Source organism: Mirounga angustirostris, unplaced genomic scaffold (genome assembly GCF_029215605.1).
Source record: "Mirounga angustirostris isolate CCGP_5_RB_7025 unplaced genomic scaffold, mMirAng1.0.hap1 SCAF_16, whole genome shotgun sequence".
Classification (NCBI taxonomy): domain Eukaryota; kingdom Metazoa; phylum Chordata; class Mammalia; order Carnivora; family Phocidae; genus Mirounga; species Mirounga angustirostris.
In genome coordinates this window covers 2,137,537-2,154,890 of record NW_026991724.1, presented here as the reverse complement: position 1 = coordinate 2,154,890, position 17,354 = coordinate 2,137,537, and the positions used below count along the sequence as shown (strand labels likewise).

The 17,354-nt window shown below is 56.6% G+C and overlaps 1 protein-coding gene across 4 annotated transcripts in view; it reads right to left on the bottom strand.

Moving 5' to 3' along the window:
• Positions 1–2,984: 2,984 nt before the first annotated feature.
• FBXO31 (F-box protein 31) overlaps positions 2,985–17,354 on the bottom strand; it is a 41,499-nt gene continuing 27,129 nt past the window's right edge. For 2 of the 4 annotated variants that reach the window (XM_045890612.3, XM_045890613.3), the window contains 6 exons: positions 16,260–16,427; positions 15,548–15,622; positions 9,741–9,850; positions 8,961–9,114; positions 7,418–7,818; positions 2,985–4,601 (listed from right to left, as the gene is read on the bottom strand). In XM_045890612.3, coding sequence (XP_045746568.1) covers positions 4,379–4,601; positions 7,418–7,818; positions 8,961–9,114; positions 9,741–9,850; positions 15,548–15,622; positions 16,260–16,427 — 1,131 coding nt within the window. In that variant the 3' untranslated portion in view covers positions 2,985–4,378. The remainder of the gene's footprint in view (positions 4,602–7,417; positions 7,819–8,960; positions 9,115–9,740; positions 9,851–15,547; positions 15,623–16,259; positions 16,428–17,354) is intronic. The other 2 variants (XM_064581003.1, XM_064581004.1) reach the window with 1 other exon arrangement.

Here is a 17,354-nt window from a genome sequence, read left to right as displayed (position 1 = left end):
GCTTCCTCAGGGCCACTGGGTCGGTGATGGGGACACCTATCAAGCCGAGGTCAGAGGGAGGGATCCAGGGACCTAGCATTGTCTGGGTTCCCAGGGATCACTTACCGCTTCATTGCACAACCGGGAAAATCAAAATGTTGTCAGGTCCAGGTGTGAGAGGCTCCCAGGGGGGCCCCCCACCCCGCCAGGATCCAGTCCCGTCCTTTGGCCGCCAGCGCCCCCCACCTCACGTTGCTCATGGCTCCGGCCTCCATCTAAATCACATCCCCCAAAAAACAATTACAAAGCACACAACAACGTTTCAAAAACTGATTTATGGAGAAACAGCCCCACAGGGTGGTCCCATCCCGGTGACAACACTGGGCGCAGGCTCAAAGCAGCCACTTCCTCGGGTCCTGGCCCTGCCACGGGGGCATCACCCCCGCTCCAGCCCACCCCGCACCACAGCAGACGCCCGAGAGGGACAGTACCTTCCCCCACCTCACCTGTCGGCTGTCAGGGCGTGGGATTTCAGTATCAAGCAGCAGAAACGGGTTTCTTCTCCACGTAGGCTACGTGATCTCAAAGAACAACCGAAAGTAAAATTAGGCTGAAAAAGTAAAGGTTCTGACCCCTTCCTGTGTTTTGGCGGGTCTCCCTGTGAGCACAGAAAGGGCCCAGAAGAGAGGATGTCTTCCAAGCCTCAGAGGCACCGCCGGTCACCCACGCCTCCTGAAGGCCAGCCTGCAGGCCGCCAAGCTGTAAATGACACAGAGCACTCGGTAATTTGGCACCGTCTTGTTCCCATTCGCAGCTGCAGGCTAACCGACGGCACCATGGCTTATTCCGACTCTCTAAACACTTCCGAGGATGTATAGTCAGATGACGTCCCAGACCTCCCAAAAGTAGGAACAGGAGGTCAGCCTACGTTACCTCTGGAACCGGCCAAGGACTGGGGTGCACGAGCCGCAAGCCAGGGAGGGCTGTCTGAGAACTCTCCCGTAAGCATTCCTGAAAGTTAGAGCACAAAGACAGAGGCAGAACGAGGGCTTCTGACAGAACAGGGCAGCCTCCTCAAAGCACCGGGTCTGCGCGGGGAGCTCAGAAATCCCAGGACCCCTGTGGCCGAGTTCGCCACGCCAGGGGGCCGAGCAGGGGGCCGAGCAGGGTCCTCTCCGTCTCGTGAGCACTGGAGCAGTGTGAGCTACACGGGCCACCCACAAACCGAGCACCAGCCCTGAACCGCTGCAGCTGGTGTGGGGCACGGGGGTGGGCTGTCTAAGGGACGGGCCTTGCCTGACCGGGCCACAGCAGCAAACCCCAGGTTCTCAGGGAGAGAGGACGTCGGACGGGCCAACTCCAGCTCGGAGCTTGTTCTGCATGAAGCGGGGACGGAGGCCTGGCCTGCTCCTTGAGCGAGCCCACTGTGGGAGTGCTGCCACCCTCCGCCTTGGCCAAGAGGAACGCCAGGTACAGGCGCCCAGCCTAAGCTGCTTGGGTTGGGGCACGAGGTGAGAGAGGGAGGGCGGGAGGGTGCAGCCCTCAACACCAGCCACAGTGAGCCAGCTGCCCAGATGGAGGGACGGAGGGGCGAGGCCTGGGCGGGAGGCCCAGTCTGGCCTGCGGGAGGAAGGATTCTGGAACTCCCACCACCACGAGGCCTCCAAACCTGCTCCCACCCAGCAGCAGACACTGCACGTCTGAGCTGCGTGGGCCAACATAACCAGATAGACCGCCAGGCCTGAGTGGCCAATCGCAACAGCCTCCTGCACTGAACATTCAGCCCCAGTACGTAAGAACCTCCAAGGACTCCCATCTGAAATCTCCAATCGCGGCTCTTCCCATCAAGCAGCAGAACAGCACATGCCCAGGGAGGCAGACATGCACCTGAGGCTCCTCTCCTGCCACTCACACCACGACAGACTCACCCGACCTCACGGTAGCACAGTGGCAAGTAAGGGGGTGCCAACCAGGGGAAGATGGCCACACCGACCCAGGTCCACCGCCACCTTCCCCGAATCATGCAGCACGTGGGCACAGACCGTCCCTAAGTTGGGTCATTCAGGTTCCTTGTGGGGACCTGTGTTATCAAACCGCCAGCTGCCCTCAGGCTTCCAACCACAACCTCAGCCTTTCTGAATCCTCCCCTGCAATGAATTACCGGCTGGAAGCTGCCAGGATGGGCTAGTTGCCCGCTCTGCCCTCAGGCACGCCCCCTGGGGCTGGCTTGCACAGCCTCTGCACACTCGCCTACTGAACTGGAAACCAAAACTGGCCACAGTTCCACTAAGTGGGAAATAAGACGTATGCTGGCTGCCCGGCTGTGCAGATGACAAGCCCCCACCCAGACCACTGCCGAGCCGTTCGGCCCCACAGGTCCCCGGGGTACCGCCTGATGCCAGAGCCAGGGACCCACGTGAACACAGCCAACAGCCACGGCTCGCAGGAACCATGGAGAGACCCACACTCCACAGGCAGGTTCCACCGTCTGGGTTCGAGACCGGTTTTTCATCAGAAAGGCTCATCTTCAATCTGAGTGGGCTGTACAGACAACGGGGGGCCTCGGGCGGAGCGACCTTAGAGTGAGCCTCAGGCTCGGGCGAAACGTGGCGCACGGCAGCCGCACGCCCCGCGGGCCTTCACTCCGTTCTCACCGAGGCTTCCCGGCCGCGGCTACCACCATGCAGGAGCAGCATGCCTGGCACAGGACACACAGTGATGGCCACAAGGGGGTGGGGGTGACAGCGCTTGGAGGCTCGGTCCTGCGGAAGACACGAAAACCGGGACCGCGCCTCAGGGCCTACTAGAAGGATGTGGGAGGTAGCCATGGTGTGTCCAACAGCCAGCCGGACGGGACCCCACCTTCTTGGCTTGCCTCCTTCCCAAGTCGGGAGCTGGGAAGAACCTCCTAGAAGGTCTGCCTTTTAGGGACCATGCCCCAGAGCTTATCAATTCTACAATTCTGGGAAGCAAAGGAAGATCAAAGTTGCCAAAGGTACTGAAGCTAGAGCAATAGGGATTTTTTATTTTTTAAAAAAAGGCCAGTCAGGGAGAAATTCATCAAGAAAACATGTTTCATGGGACATCTCACGTTGGTCTCTACATGAAGGCACCACGAAGCTGCCCCCTTCCCTGGGGTCCCTTGCCCCCGGCATGAGGGCTCAGCACAGTCCACCCAGCAAGGGCGAGCAACAGGGAGGGGGACCGTTGGCCTGCCTCCCCAGTGAAGCCGCCCGCCCCACAGGAGGTGAACGTGGTGACCGCTCTCTGCAGGCTGGAGGCAGAGCTGCAGCTAATTCTTGGGGGTGTACGTGCATTTGGGGCTCTGTTCTTCAGGAGACACTAGATCAGCAGAGACCTTACAGTGGGTCCCCAAATGCAGGCGTCTCTGGGACACCGGCACAGCACCCACAGAAGCATCTGTGCTCAGACCCCTGCCGTGGAGGATCCCAAGGGACCCTGGTCTCCAAAGTGCATTCCATCCATGGGGGTGACTTCTAGAAAGCTGCCCTGTTCCCCGCAAAGGGGCTCCAAGGTCATCTGTGCCACCACTCTGCTGCTTACACCCTCCCAAGAACAACACCTGTGCACGCTACGCAAGTGGGGGAACGCAGGGCTGTTCGGATGCGGCCCTGCCCAATTCTGGGGCAGGTTCTGAGACCAGAGCGTGGGCAGGAGGTGGGTTGGGGGTGCAAACAAACGGCCTGTGTGGAACTGGATGCAGCAAAGGTCTTGATTCTAAAGCTGGACAGAGGCCAGGGCTGCCAAGCCGCCGTTCCCTCCCGGCCCGCATCGCTGACCCCCTGCACTGATGCACAAACGTGTCAGAGGGGAAATGCTTTTGTCCAAACTCCAAGCAGGTTAGCGGAGAAACGGCACTTCAGTCCAGGGTCCTGGCCCAGCATCCTGGACCCCCCCGGGCCTCCGTTTGTGCACACACTGCCCCACACCCAGGCTGCCCTCGCCCCAGGCCCCTGCCAGCCTGCAGCCGCTTCCACTCGCCTCCAGCTGGCACGGCCCACACACAATCCCTCTTAGGAGCCCCCAGGGTCGCTCAGCCTGTCCCTTGAAAACCACCAGCAGGCCAAGGACAAACCCAATTTCTCCACTTGAGTTGTTCACAAAACTCTGCAGCCAACCCTCTCAATCAGTCCCGTTCTGGTTCTTTCTTTCTTTCTTTCTTTTTGTAAGACGTGCTCAGTCAGCCTTCCCACGAGCTCCTAACGAGGACACACACAAACGTCACACACTCTGTACAAAGAGTCTTGGGGTGGCTGGGCCGAGACTCCTACAAGGTGGGTGTTCTGGTCAGAAGGCCGAATCTCCAAAGTGCATGCTGCTTCCTTTCCCAGGTGCCAGGTCCAGGGCCCCGGGAGCTGCCCCGCAAGAAAGTGGCCCGTCAGGAGGTCAGGGACTGGATGTTCTTGAGCATCTCCTCGAAGGCCTGTGGGGATGGTGCCTCTGCATTCCGGAAGGTGGCCTGCACCCTGCTGTACAGGCTGAAGGATTTCAGCTCCAGCCAGATGAACCCGAAACGGTCCTCGTCGAATAGGATGAAGACCCCAGGGGTGCGCTCAGGGCTGGTGAAGCCATGGCCGGCGATGAGGCCTGTGCCGTAAAAACTGTGCGAAGACAAGAGGGAAAGCGCAGGGAGGACAGTGAGAGGGGCCAGAAGGAGCGCGCTGGGCCCCGTCCCACCCCATCAGCCCCCTGCTGCAGCACCCCCACACCACAGGCCAGCCCTCCTCCCTGCCAGCAGGAAGCAGCAAGTCACGGCACCTGAGAGAGGCCATCACCTGGACCACCAAGCAACTCTTAAGTGCCCAGTGCGCAGAGCCGCGGGCCCACGGTCAGGCTCACCCTGCTGACCGCCGCTCTCCACCAGCTCATCCAGCTAAAGAAAGAGGGTCTCGGGCAGCCCCACCGCGTAATTCTGTCCCGAAGTACACCTTCATAAAGCTGGCTCAGGTAACCAAAATCTGAATTCCCAGGACAGTTATGTCAGTACGTGAACAACTCAAATATAATCAATAAAGACTTATTGGCACCCAACCGTCGTGAGCTCAGAAGGCAGAACTTTCAAATACCCGTAAAGGCTAAGTTTCAAGTTTTGAGAGCAATGTGAGACTGAGATGCATTTACGTCTTTCTTGCCAAGAAATTGGTGCTCATATAGATAATGAGGAGCCGCGGGCTGGCCTGATCTCCCAGCACACAGAACGGCGCCCGGCACCCGGCCCTCCATCCACCACGCCGAGGCTCCCCTGGGCAGGAGGGGGAGAGCAGGCCTATGCATGAGGGCGAGCGGTTCGTGGGATTCTCAGGTGGGGAAATTGGCCCCAGAACCCACAGGGAGGCAAAGTGATGCCCACCGAGCTTAGTACCAGAGGCAGCCATGTTCTGCACCCTCACTGGGGCAAGGCCTCGCAGACACACAAACCAAACAGGGAAGGGACCACAGCACGCCCCTCCCAGGTCACAGAGACTGATGTGCGGCACGTCCCATGCCTCCACTGCAGGGCTGGCCTGAGAGCGCCCGACTGAGCCCACTGGGCTCTCGGCTAGCCACAAGACACTGCGGGCTGTCGAGTTTCATAAGGACGACAGAGCCCTTCTCTCTTACGACCACTAAAAAGCTCACAACAGTTGAAATCATACTGGAACACCATTTGTATATCTCCTCTCAGGAAACCCGCATTCAGCCACTTTTGTGATAATGGTGTAACATAAAGGAAAATGGAATGGATTTCCCCTACGTGAGATAAAAGAAGAATACGTGCATTGATCTCTGCCCCGGTGCCTGGCACAGGGCTCCTGAAACCCTGGTAAATTCCTAAGGGATAAGAACACTAGCAGGTAACCAGCCAGGAACAGAAGCTTGGAATCCTGAGTGGCCCCGCCATTCTCCAGATGAGAGAGGAGCTGGAAATGGAGCTAATGATGGACCATGCCTCTGTGAGGAAGCCTCCATAATACCCCGAAGTATGGGGTTCAGGGGGCCCCCAGGTGGGGGACACCCATGTACATTCCACTTCCCAGGGGCTGGAAGCTAGTGCGCTCAGGACCCTACACCTTTCTTCATGTGGCTGCCCACCTGCGTCCTTTCTCACTCCTTCAACAAAATGGTAAACGTAGTGTCTCCCTAAGTTCTGGGAGCTGCCCCAGCCCATTAATCGAACCCGAGGAGGAGGTCGTGGGAACCCCCGACCTATAGCTGGTCGGTCAGAAGCACGCTTGGGACTGGTGTCTAAGAGGACAGAGGCAGTCTTGCCGGGTCTGACGCCGTCTCGGGGCGGGGGGGGGTGTCAGGACTGAGTCCAGTGGCCGGACACCAAGCCGGTGTCGTGGAGGACTGCGTGCTGGTGTGGGGGGCACCACCCCAACGGGCACTCGGTACTCAGAACCAGTTTACCCACCAAGCCCACACACACACCTAAAGCCTCCCTCGGGAGCTCAGAGCCCCGCCCACATTTCTTCTACGCGTGAAGTGCCAATCAGACGGCCGTCACCGGCCCAAGACAGCAGTCAGCCCGGAAGTCAAGGAAAAGAGACCTTTCCACGCAACTGGACAGACATGCAGGCCAGGCAGCTGTGATGCCGAGAGACAGGTCATCCCCTCAAAGGTCCCCTAGGACAACTGTGCAGGAGAACCAACTGCACTGACGGAATATTCCAGACCCACACTGTGCAATACACGTGTGCTGCTGGCACCGGAAATGCGGCCAGTGGGACGGAAGACCCAAGTCTGTGGCTTCATTCATTCTGGTTCACCGACACCTAAGAAGCCCTGAAGTGTAGCGGGCTGGGGCGGGGGGGCCTGAGTGGCTGAGGGCAGTGACCCGAGACAAAGCCGTAAGGACAGCCGTCAAGCAAAGAGCAAGCCGGCCCTGGGGCAGGAGTGCGCTGCCAGCCCTCTGCGCACACTTTCTGAGCCGGCAGAGAAACCACAGGAAGACACAGACGCTGACGCTGGATGGTGCTCAGCAGGGGCCGGAGGGAGACCCCCAACAGGCCTTACCTACAAGGACAACCAGGTGGACTCAAGCCGGCTTCTAGGGGGACAAAGGCGGAAGAGCCCCCTCCTTACCAGCTGCTTTCAACGCCACCTGCAGAGTCACCTGTCTACCCTGCACCTGACTGGCGAGGTGACAGAAGGCACTAGGAAGGGGGCCTCATGCCTGGCGGTTCTAATAAGCCCCCTCGGAGGCTCCCCAGGGCGGGGGGGGTCGGGAGCCTCCAAACTCCGTGCAGCCCAGGGAAGGGCGCTGTCCGCACGAGCCCAAGCTGGGACTCAGACGGAGTTGTCAGGGGCTCCCCGCCGGGTGCAGGGAGCCCCCACACTGGCCGGCGCTGAGCCCGGCCCCCACAGCCCGTCTCCACGCAGGTGGGGAGGCAGGACTCCCCAGAAGGCCTGTCGCGGCCCACGCTGGCATTCTTACCACATCCTGCAGGTGCGGGGATAGTCCTCGTTCCTCGAGCTCACGCCCACAGGCAACACAAACGGCTGCCCCTGCCCGCACTGGGCGGGCTGCTCAGGGGCAGGCGCAGCCGCAGCCGCAGCCTCTCCGTCCCCAGGCTCCCCGACCTTCTCGGCAGGCATTTCCACACTGGGCTGGGCAGAGCCCCGCTGGGGCTCCCGGGGGCTCTGCCGGCCGCGGCCCCCACCGTCCTCGAGCCCGTTCTCCTGCTGCTGTTGTTCCTGGCGCACCTGCTCCCGAACCTCCAGGACGATGCGGGAGAGCTCATTGAAGTTGCGGAGGCTCTCCACATCAGGCAGCTGGATGCGGTGCATGAGGTCGACCTCGACAGTCTGCTGCCCAGCAGGGATGTTGGGGTCACCCTGAGGAGCGAGCATGCGGCCATCAGCAAAGACACACCACTCTGTGTGGTTTCCTGCCTAGATCACACCTCTGGCCCAATCAGCTCACTCCAGCATTCCCACTGACTTAGCAGCATCCCTTCTGAAGAATATTTTAGAAGCCCTTAAAAAATATGTGCCTACAGCAGGCACCCCCATCTGTGAAGGGATCCTCGAAAATAGGGGCTAACAGCACCTGAGTGACCTCGACACATGCACAGACACCCGGCATAGTGGCTCATGTGCACTTGAGCCCTCCAGGTATAAAAACCTCCCCATTCTAGAACACTGGGGCTTCGAGAAGGGCACAGACCCTCCCAGAGCCAAGCGGCAGAGCCAGACCTGAATGCCAGCCCAAACCTGTCTGCCTGGAACACAAACGCTCCTGACCCTGAACCTGGGAGACCCTCCAGGCCCTGCAGCTCCACCAGGGGCCCCAGTGCTGGGCTCTGCACACAAGGAGCCTTCCCAGAGCATAGGGACCCTGGTCAATCGAGGTCCAAGAGTACAGCTCCATGAGAACAAAGAAGAGGCACTGTTCCCCAGGACACTTCAGTGCATCTGGCAGAAACACACCCCAACTATGCAAATGACCAGTGAGCACAGTGTGGACGGTGCCCCTGCAGCAGGCCCAATGGCCAACTGGTTCAAGACCCCCATTCAGCTCAACAACCCTCGGACTGTGTTCCTCAGCTGCTGAGGCCAGGATGGCATCGGGAGCCTGTGTAATAATGCAGGAGGTCTCCGCACCTCACAGCCACCGAGGACCTCCTGGAGCCACATACCCAGGCCCCTGCCCCACTGAATCAGCATCTCTAAGGCCCAGCATCAGGGTTTCTCCAACAGCCCCAGGGGTTCAGTGTGTGGCCAGGACTGAGAGCCATGGGTAAAGCCACCTTGGAAAGGCTCCAAATCCCCTGGAGGTCTTGTGAAATACAAATCCTAGTTCAATGGGTCTGGGTGGGGCCTGACAGTCTGCATTCCCAGCAAACTCCCCAGCGCAGGGGCGCCACAGGCCCAGAGTCCACTGTGAGTAGCTGGGGTGCAGCCCGAGTCAGGCTACCACACAGCCAATCAGACTGAGCTCACAGAGCGGGGCCCGCCAGGGTAGCACCCGGACTCACCGTGATCTTCGTGCCCCTGGCACGCTTCCCATGGAAGCTGAGCATGACGATCTCCAGGCCGTGGCTGCCGTAGGTGCCTTTGAAGAGGCCGGGTCTGATGAGGTCATCCGGGTGGCTGGGCGGGAGGTAGATGCGGCGGTAGGTCAGGCAGTTGCTGTGGGGGGAAGGGGCGGCATGAGAGCAGCTCGGCGGACAGGCCAAAGTACAGAGCTCACTCACCTCCCTGCCGTGTGAGGGATGGCAGACAGGGCAGGGTAGCCTAGAACAGCTGGGCTGAGCTTCCTGCCAGGCCAGCGGGGGGCGGGGGCACCCCACATTCCTGAGCCACAATCACCCCTCCTCAAAACACTTGCAAGGCACATCTCACACCTTCTCTGGAATTCCAACAGGGCTGAACAGGGGCGCACGTTCGCTCTACCAGCACCACAAGGGAACTGGGGCAGGGAGCACTCTCCAAAGACAAGGGGATGCTGCCCCTGCTCCGTCACCCTGGCACAGGAACCCCAGAGACTGCGAAAGGGATGCTCACTGCACAAGGGACTATTTAAATGTGTCATGGGGACAGGGCGTGGGGCGGAGGCCAAGGCAGGAAGAGCAGCTAAGAGAGGAAGTGTCCCCTGGCAGATGTGGGGATACCACCCTGAGGCTCCAGCACACAGGCCAGGCTCGTGATGATAAATCAGACAGAAAATAGACACCGAGGTAGGGCAGCAGGGGGGGCAGGGACAGAGGAGGGACAGAGACTGTGCTCACAGTACCCACAGAGGGGACTGCACTTACTCGTACTGACTGGTGTAGATAAACTTCATCAGGATGAGCTCCTGCATGTGCTCGTGGAAAATGTCCTCCAGTGTCCGCCCCCATTCTTCCCTCAGCCACGTTCGGAATTCCTTCCAAGAGAGCACAGGTCATGAAAACTACCACGACGCGCATGGAGGACTGCTCGCTGTGGCGCTAAGTGGATAAAAGCAGCACTCTTGGGGCACCCGGGTGGCTCAGTCAGTTAAGCGTCTGCCTTCGGCTCAGGTCCTGATGGTCCTGGGATCGAGTCCCGCATCGGGCTCCCTGCTCAGTGGGGAGTCTCCTTCTCTCTCTCTCTCTCCCTCTGCCTGCCTCTCTGCCTACTTGTGCTCTCTCTCCATCAAAATAAATAAATAAAATCTTTAAAAAAATTTTTAAAAAGCAGCACTCTTACAGCTGGGGTGATGCCCTAGGCACAGCAGTTCTGGAGTCCCAGCGGGGTGGACAAGATGGAGATGAAGACTGGGCAAGAGGAGGGGGCTGCCATACTTTGGTCTCCGAGTCCCTGACCTCCTTCCTGTGAAGCTCAGCCACCAAAGGAAAGTAAAGGGCTCTGGTCCCCACTTTCCCAGAGCACACAGGCACAGACTTCAACATGCAACAACAGGGACCGTGGGGTCCCTTCAGCCTGTGTCCAGAGCTCCCTAGGTAGCAGCCACATGAGCCTCACTTCTGTGGCCACCAACGGGACATGCGGTGTCTACACCGAGCCTGGTTCTGGGGCTTCTAGGAAAGCAGGAGCACAGCAGGACTCCTGTGGCTAACTCCTGTGCTGGTCACGTTGGCCAGAACTGCCTTCTGCTACTGCCGAAGAAGAACAAGACAGGTATGGCCGGGAGGGGGGCTGGGGCAGGGAGGTGCCCTCATAGTTATGTTACAAGTTCAGAAAGTTCATTTGTGAAAAGGGAGCTTTTATAAACACTGCGTCCTCAAAGCTCAGTCATTCATTATGGGATCAAACAATGTGAAGGACAGTTAGTGCTTAATAGCTTGATTCTGCACATTTAACCAAATTAATCCATCGCTCTGAGTTCCTAGCTCAATATACTGTTTCTAATGACCATGCAGAGTTAGTTCTACAAACAGAAACAAAAGCAATTTAACCACAACAACAAACCAAGAGAGCTATAATCTTTCAGTTGCTTTCCTATGTTCCCGCCCAAACTCTGGCCATGCACAGAAACCCCTCACTGCAGTGACAAGCACACAGCTACAAGGCCACAAGCTCATTACGCACAAATCAACTGGAAGTTTCTACACCAGCGGCACGGAGTTGGAAAATGAAAAATTTTAAGTCCTATTTCTAGCAGCCTCAGACAACATGTGACTTGGGAATACGTATTAGAAAGTGCGTGCAGGACCCCTACTCTGACAGCCACAGGACTGCCGGAAGGAAACGGAGACACCTCCATGATACAGGCGCCCGTGGACCAGAGGACCCAAGTACCAAGCCAGCAATTCTCTCCAAAGGCATCTATGGATCCAATGCCATGGCAGTCCCAGTCCCACCAGTGTCTCTGTACAAACCGGTAAGCCGATTCTGAAATTCACGTGAAGCTGGAAAGGACCAACAATGTCCAAAGCAATCTTGCAAAAGAACAGGGCTGGAGGAACTGCACCAGTTCATGGTGTGACTTACTATAAAGCTGCAGTAATCAAGACAGTAGTACAAACATCGGGGTCAACAAATACACCACCGGAATGAAACAGAGAGCCCAGAAACAGACCCATTCATCTAGTCAGCTGCTTTCCGACAAATACATCCAATCCACCCAATGGGAAGTGGAAAGTCTCTTCCACAAATGATGCTCCAACGACTGGACATCCATATGGAGAAAAGGACCACGATCCCTGCCTCACACCACACACAAGAAATAATTCGAGATGGGCCACAGACCCAAAAACAACGTGAAGCTACCAAACTTCTGAAGAGGAGACTCTGCAGCTTAGGGATAGGCAAAGTCTTTTAAGACACAGACAACAATAATCACAAAAGAAAAAACTTGACAAATTAGACTTCACCTCAAAACCTTCCACTTCAATGGAGTAAGACCCTAAAAAATCAAACAGATAACGAAGAGATAAAAATGGAAGTGAGCTAATGTAACAAGTAGGGATTTTATGTTACCACGGTGAGTAATCAGACTTAAGCTAAATACCATGAGGCTGACTCGTAAGGAGTCATAATCTTATTTACTTTGCATGAAAAGGTCAGAGTCGTTAGAAATACCAACCAGACCCAATTACTCAGAACAAACACCTTTGAGATACGTTCATTATGAAATTATCTCATGAGCTATGCATACACAAGGAGAAACACAGGGGACCAGAACATACACGACAAGAATAGTATTTACCCAGGGCTTGCTCACAGGTGCTGGCATTCTATGATCATCGCCTCCATCTGCACACCAGTCCAGGAGAAGGGTGCTCACACCCTTCCTGTTCTACGGAGATGTGGGCTCACAGAGTTTGAGAAACCTTCCCCAAGTCACCCAGCTAGTAAGCAGCAGGATCAGAGCTACTCCTGAGCCCACGTGCTAAGGGGCCTGGTTTCCACCCGGGCCAAGAGGAAGGCCGGCAGGAGCAAAGGAGGCAGGGGGCTCACCCACCCTGGTGGGTGGTAAATGAGGACCAGCAAACTAACAACACATAACAAGAATCTGGAACAGGGCCTTTTACCTGGCAATCCCATTTCTGTATGATCCAAAAACCAGGGAAAGTTTTTGCACAGAGTTCCGGCAGTAACACCTGGAGGCTCTCAGCCTGGCGCTAAGGCACTCACACGCCCTGCCCTACTCAGTCCTCCAACCCCCGCAGGGGTCCACATTTCACAGATGAGGACTGAGGCTCTCAGAGAACAAGTCACCCAAGCGGAAGGTCAGGAGGGGGAGCACAAACCCCATGTCTGACCGCAGGTGAGCAGTTACGCTCAGGCAATCACCCTATGGATGACGGATGGAACAGTGCTTTAAAAATAAAGATTAAAAGAATTCTAATGAGCCTGGAAAATATTTCTGGAAGAGCTAAAAAGCTTAAAAAAAAAAAAAAGACCCAAATTAGATGGAGTTAGATCCCAGTTACATAAACAAAATTCAGAGAACAAGAAGGGATGACGGAGGACGGGTGTGGGGGCTGCTCCTGGGTGGGGCTCCCACAACTGCGTGTTTGATGGTGAGAAGATATCATTTCAGTACATGAGACAAAGAAACAAAAGCAACTTGTGTCCAGTCAAGAAGTCTGCATGACCAAGTGCAGAGCACACCCTAAGTGGGGCCAGCAGAAGCCCATGGCCTGGTCAGGAGGGACAAGGGACGCCCACAGCATCGCAGTGGTGGGGCCTGGCCGTCCTCTCTCCTTCCTCTCTTCCCTGTCTCTGCTCCTCCTCATAGGCCCCAGTTCTCCAGAAGCCTCAGGCTGGGGGGCTGGACAGGCACGGGGCGGGCAGGGAAGATGGCAGCTGGGCCTTGCCATCATCTGTGAAGGAGGCCAGGGGAGACGAGTCTGGGTAGGCCTGAGGGCCTGCCCTGCTCACAGGAACCCAGGAGAGGGGCTGCAGTGTGCAAAGCACACAGGTCACCCGGAGGCATTGTGAGGGGCAGGCTGAGGCCACCGCAGCCTGAGACATCAGATTACACCACGGCAGTCTGGACTTGGCATTCAAAGGTGGACATGCGGCAGAAACCCCGGGACCGGAGCTGGGTGTGAGCAGTGGAAGGGCTGGTGAGCAAGATGCAATGCATCAGCCAGACACCTGCAGGGCGGCTGTGGCCTTCACAGGGGAATGACGGGAGACTCACTGGTTCCTTCATGGGCAGCACTTCTCAGAGAGCACGGCCTGCAGAGGGGGACCGCCAGGGCATCCCCCACAAGCTCTCAGAATGCCACACAGGGTGGAGGACAGTGAAGCACCAGGCCAGCCCCTGGGGGCATGAGAGGATCCCCTGCCCAGGAGACCGTGCGCCGCCCTGTTCCCCTGCTAGCCCTGTTGGCCGCCAGGAGCCCTCCGTCCCCTGTGGTCCCAGAATTTTAAATGCCCATCAGCTACCAGAGCACAGGACAACCAGAGTGCACAGCTCAGCCTTTCACCTCGGTGTGCAGAGCTATCAGGAACATGGCAATGTCCCCCCGCAGCCTGTCCTCTCTCCCTGGGGCCTGAAGCCATTCCCCTGAGTCTGAAAGACTCCACGAGAAAGTGAAGACATTTCTGGCTGACTCCTGAACCGGCAGGAGACCCTGTCCCCACACGGCTGAGGGGACAGACAGGGGATGGACAGACAGAAAAGCAGGTGAGAGAGGGACAAGTGACTGCGGGGCCACACAGCAAGTTCTCCAGAACTCTGCTCTGCCCGGTGGCACCGCGTCTCCCCGATGGGCTCGGCAGGGGAAGACAGACACCTCTGACTACATAAAAATTAAAAACAAGAAAACTCCTGGAAAGAAAATATACCATAAATCAAATAAAAGACAAAAACATGAGGAAAAATACTTGCAACCCCACCTGAAAGACTGATTTTCTAATATGAGAAAAAAGCTCCTACAAATCAACTAGAAACACACCAGCACCAGAGAGAGCAGCGAGGATGTTTACTAACAAACATGTCACAGAAAAGCAGCCCCGGGGAGCCCTTAGCCAGGCCCCTAACCTCAGCCTCGGCACGGTCCTCGGTCGTGGTCACGGAAATGCAAACTGACGCCCCAGTCCCGAGACCAGCAAAGCTTTACTCCCACCCAGCGTGCACGTGTTCTTAGAGTTTCCACAAAGGACTTGTGTTAGTACTTTCATCATCAGAAAAAAGACCACTCCACTTCAAAATCACACAGACGCGGCTTACAAGACCTTTTTCTGATCCCAGCATACGTATTTCCAGAAATTCACTATCTGGCCTTTTTAAGGTTCACAGCTGAGGAGTTTCTATTCTCAGAAAACACACTGACCTTTTTCACTGAAACGCAGCCTGGAGCACTCACCTGTACGTTGTGTGTGTGACTGTGTGTGCCCAGGCTTCGACAACGGTGTTGTGAATGCAAAATGCACCGTCACCTTCACAGGCCGTGTGTGTGAGAAAACAGGGCCTCGTCTACCTCCAGAGGACTCCCGCGAGCACCTGTGTGCACCCCTCAGGCGCAGACATGCGTGCGTACGAATTTACCTTACACCTCCCCGCAATTCTCTGGCTAACAGGGAAGATGTCAGACTCAGAACTGGAGAAATACACAGCCATTAAATAAATGTAAGTTCAATGAGCATCCTACATTTTCAAAGTTCAAGGTTTTCTTAAGAACGTTCTGAAACAGCAGTGTGACTTGGATGCTCAGAAAAGGAGAACTCAAAGGCAATGGGAAAGTATCCGCGCAAATAAAAGGAAGTGCTAAGAAGCTCGCGGTGTGGCTCGGAGCCAGGCCTCCACGCTGCGCTGCCAAGACCTGGAAACCTCAGCCACTAGGCCCGTCTGTGGGGAGAACACAGGCTCCAAAAAAGCCCCCTGGTCTCCATGCAAACTCACATCCAAGAAGAAATCTGCAGTACACGGACACTCTCGCCAAAGGGGCGAAAGAGAGCAGATCAGAGGGAACGACTGCTCTGGGGCTCGTTCACTCCGAGGGGCGGCAGGGAATGAAAGGCTGCGAGCACGGACACGAACAGGGACATCCTGACGGAAAAGCCAGACGCACACATCGGGATGAGCCGGGGAGACGGCCCCTCGTTGGGGGCTCACGGGCGATGTCAAACCATTCAACCCCATCACAGCCGCGCCAGGGGAACAGAAGGCGTACGGGCTCACCTCCTGCCTCCCGCCAGACATCCTGTGGTGGTCAGTCTGGTTGCACTTGGTGGAGAACTCGTCCTTCTTCACAATCTTGAGCATTCGCCACAAAGGAGAGGGGAGCGTGTCAGTCATGGGTGGCACGATCAACCTCTCCCGCACCGACATACCCCACATGTGTACAGAAGCCCAAGATGCCACCGTATCTCGGCCAGCCCAAAGAAGGGACCTCAGAGCCACCCTGCACACGCACTTCCTTCTCAGGGGAAGGTGCATGTGCGTCTTCCCAGGAGGACATCTTACAGCAGGAAAAGGGGCTGTGCTTTCGTCGTGTGTTAGGGAACACACGTGCTGATTGGGGTGGCTGTCTGCCAAACCATTATCAGAGAGCAGCGTGTCTTACTCCAAGTTTATATTCTTGCAAAGAAGAAACCAGGGAGCAGTGAGGAATCACGACAAAAACAACGAGTTCCAACTGAACGCAGAATCCCTGGGGGGTCCCAGCGAGAGAGTCTCTGAAGGGCACATGACTAACGCACCCCGGAGTGGGGCTGAGCCCCCGCTTCCTCCCGTGCTCACTGCTTGGGGTGGACACAGGTCTGCAGCTGGAACACCACAGCCACTCAGCCAGCACCCCACCCCGGCGGCCACTGGGACCGGGGCGGACAAAGGAGCCCTAGCCCCTTGCCTGCACACAGCTGCCACACCTCAGGGAGCCCCGAGCGCTCACCTGAATGTGGCCGTTGTGGGGCCCTCTGTGGCCATACATGCACTCCACCGTGGCAGACTTTCTCTCCATCAGGTGGACTCTGAACAGGGGCTTGAATCGCATTGGGTCGTCCACATGAGGGTCATGGGGAGGCAGGTACATCCAGCCAATGATGAACAAGCCATCCACCTGCAGGGAGGAGAAAGGGCACAAGTCCACGCAAGGCTCAGGATGAGGTGCCGAGGGAGAAGGTCCCCAACCTACCCTGTCCGCAAGAACCACCCTCGTCCTCACACAGCAGCCCCGCTGACTCTCGGGGCCAGGGAACATCGCGGCGCCCCCATCTAGCGTACCACAACGAGCATGGCCCATCTACCAAGTGCTTGTTAATTAGAAGTAGTTATTGATTGTAAGCAGGGTGACTGTCGTTGGTGACACTGCATCAACACTGAGATCTTTTTTTTTTTAAGATTTTATTTATTTATTTGACAGAAAGAGACAGCGAGAGAGGGAACACAAGCAGGGGGAGTGGGAGAGGGAGAAGCAGGCTTCCCGAGGAGCAGGGAGCCTGATGTGGGGCTCGATCCCAGGACCCTGGGATCATGACCTGAGCTGAAGGCAGATGCTTTTTTTTTTAAGATTTTATTTATTTACTTGAGATAGAGAAACAGAGAGCGAGAGAGGGAGGCAGAAGCAGGCTCCTCTCTGAGCAGGGAGCCTGATGCGGGGCTCGATCCCAGGACCCTGGGACCATGACCTGAGCCGAAGGCAGACGCTCAACGACTGAGCCACTCAGGCGCCCCAACACTGAGATCTTCTAAGAGAACAGAACTTAAATGTTTTCACCAAAAGAGAGAGAATAAAAATGTGAAGTGGTGGACATGCTAATGCTAGACGGCAGGAACCCTTGCACAAAGTGTACAAATACCAATCACCGAGACGTACTTGTCATGCACCTTACAATCTTACCTGTGCACTATTCCTCAATAAACCTGGAAATAAAGGGATACATGCCTGCAGCATTATTTACAATAGCCAAGATATGGAAACAGCCCCAAGTGCCCATCGACAGGTGGATGGATAAAGAAGATGTGGTGTGTATGTACCATGAACTAC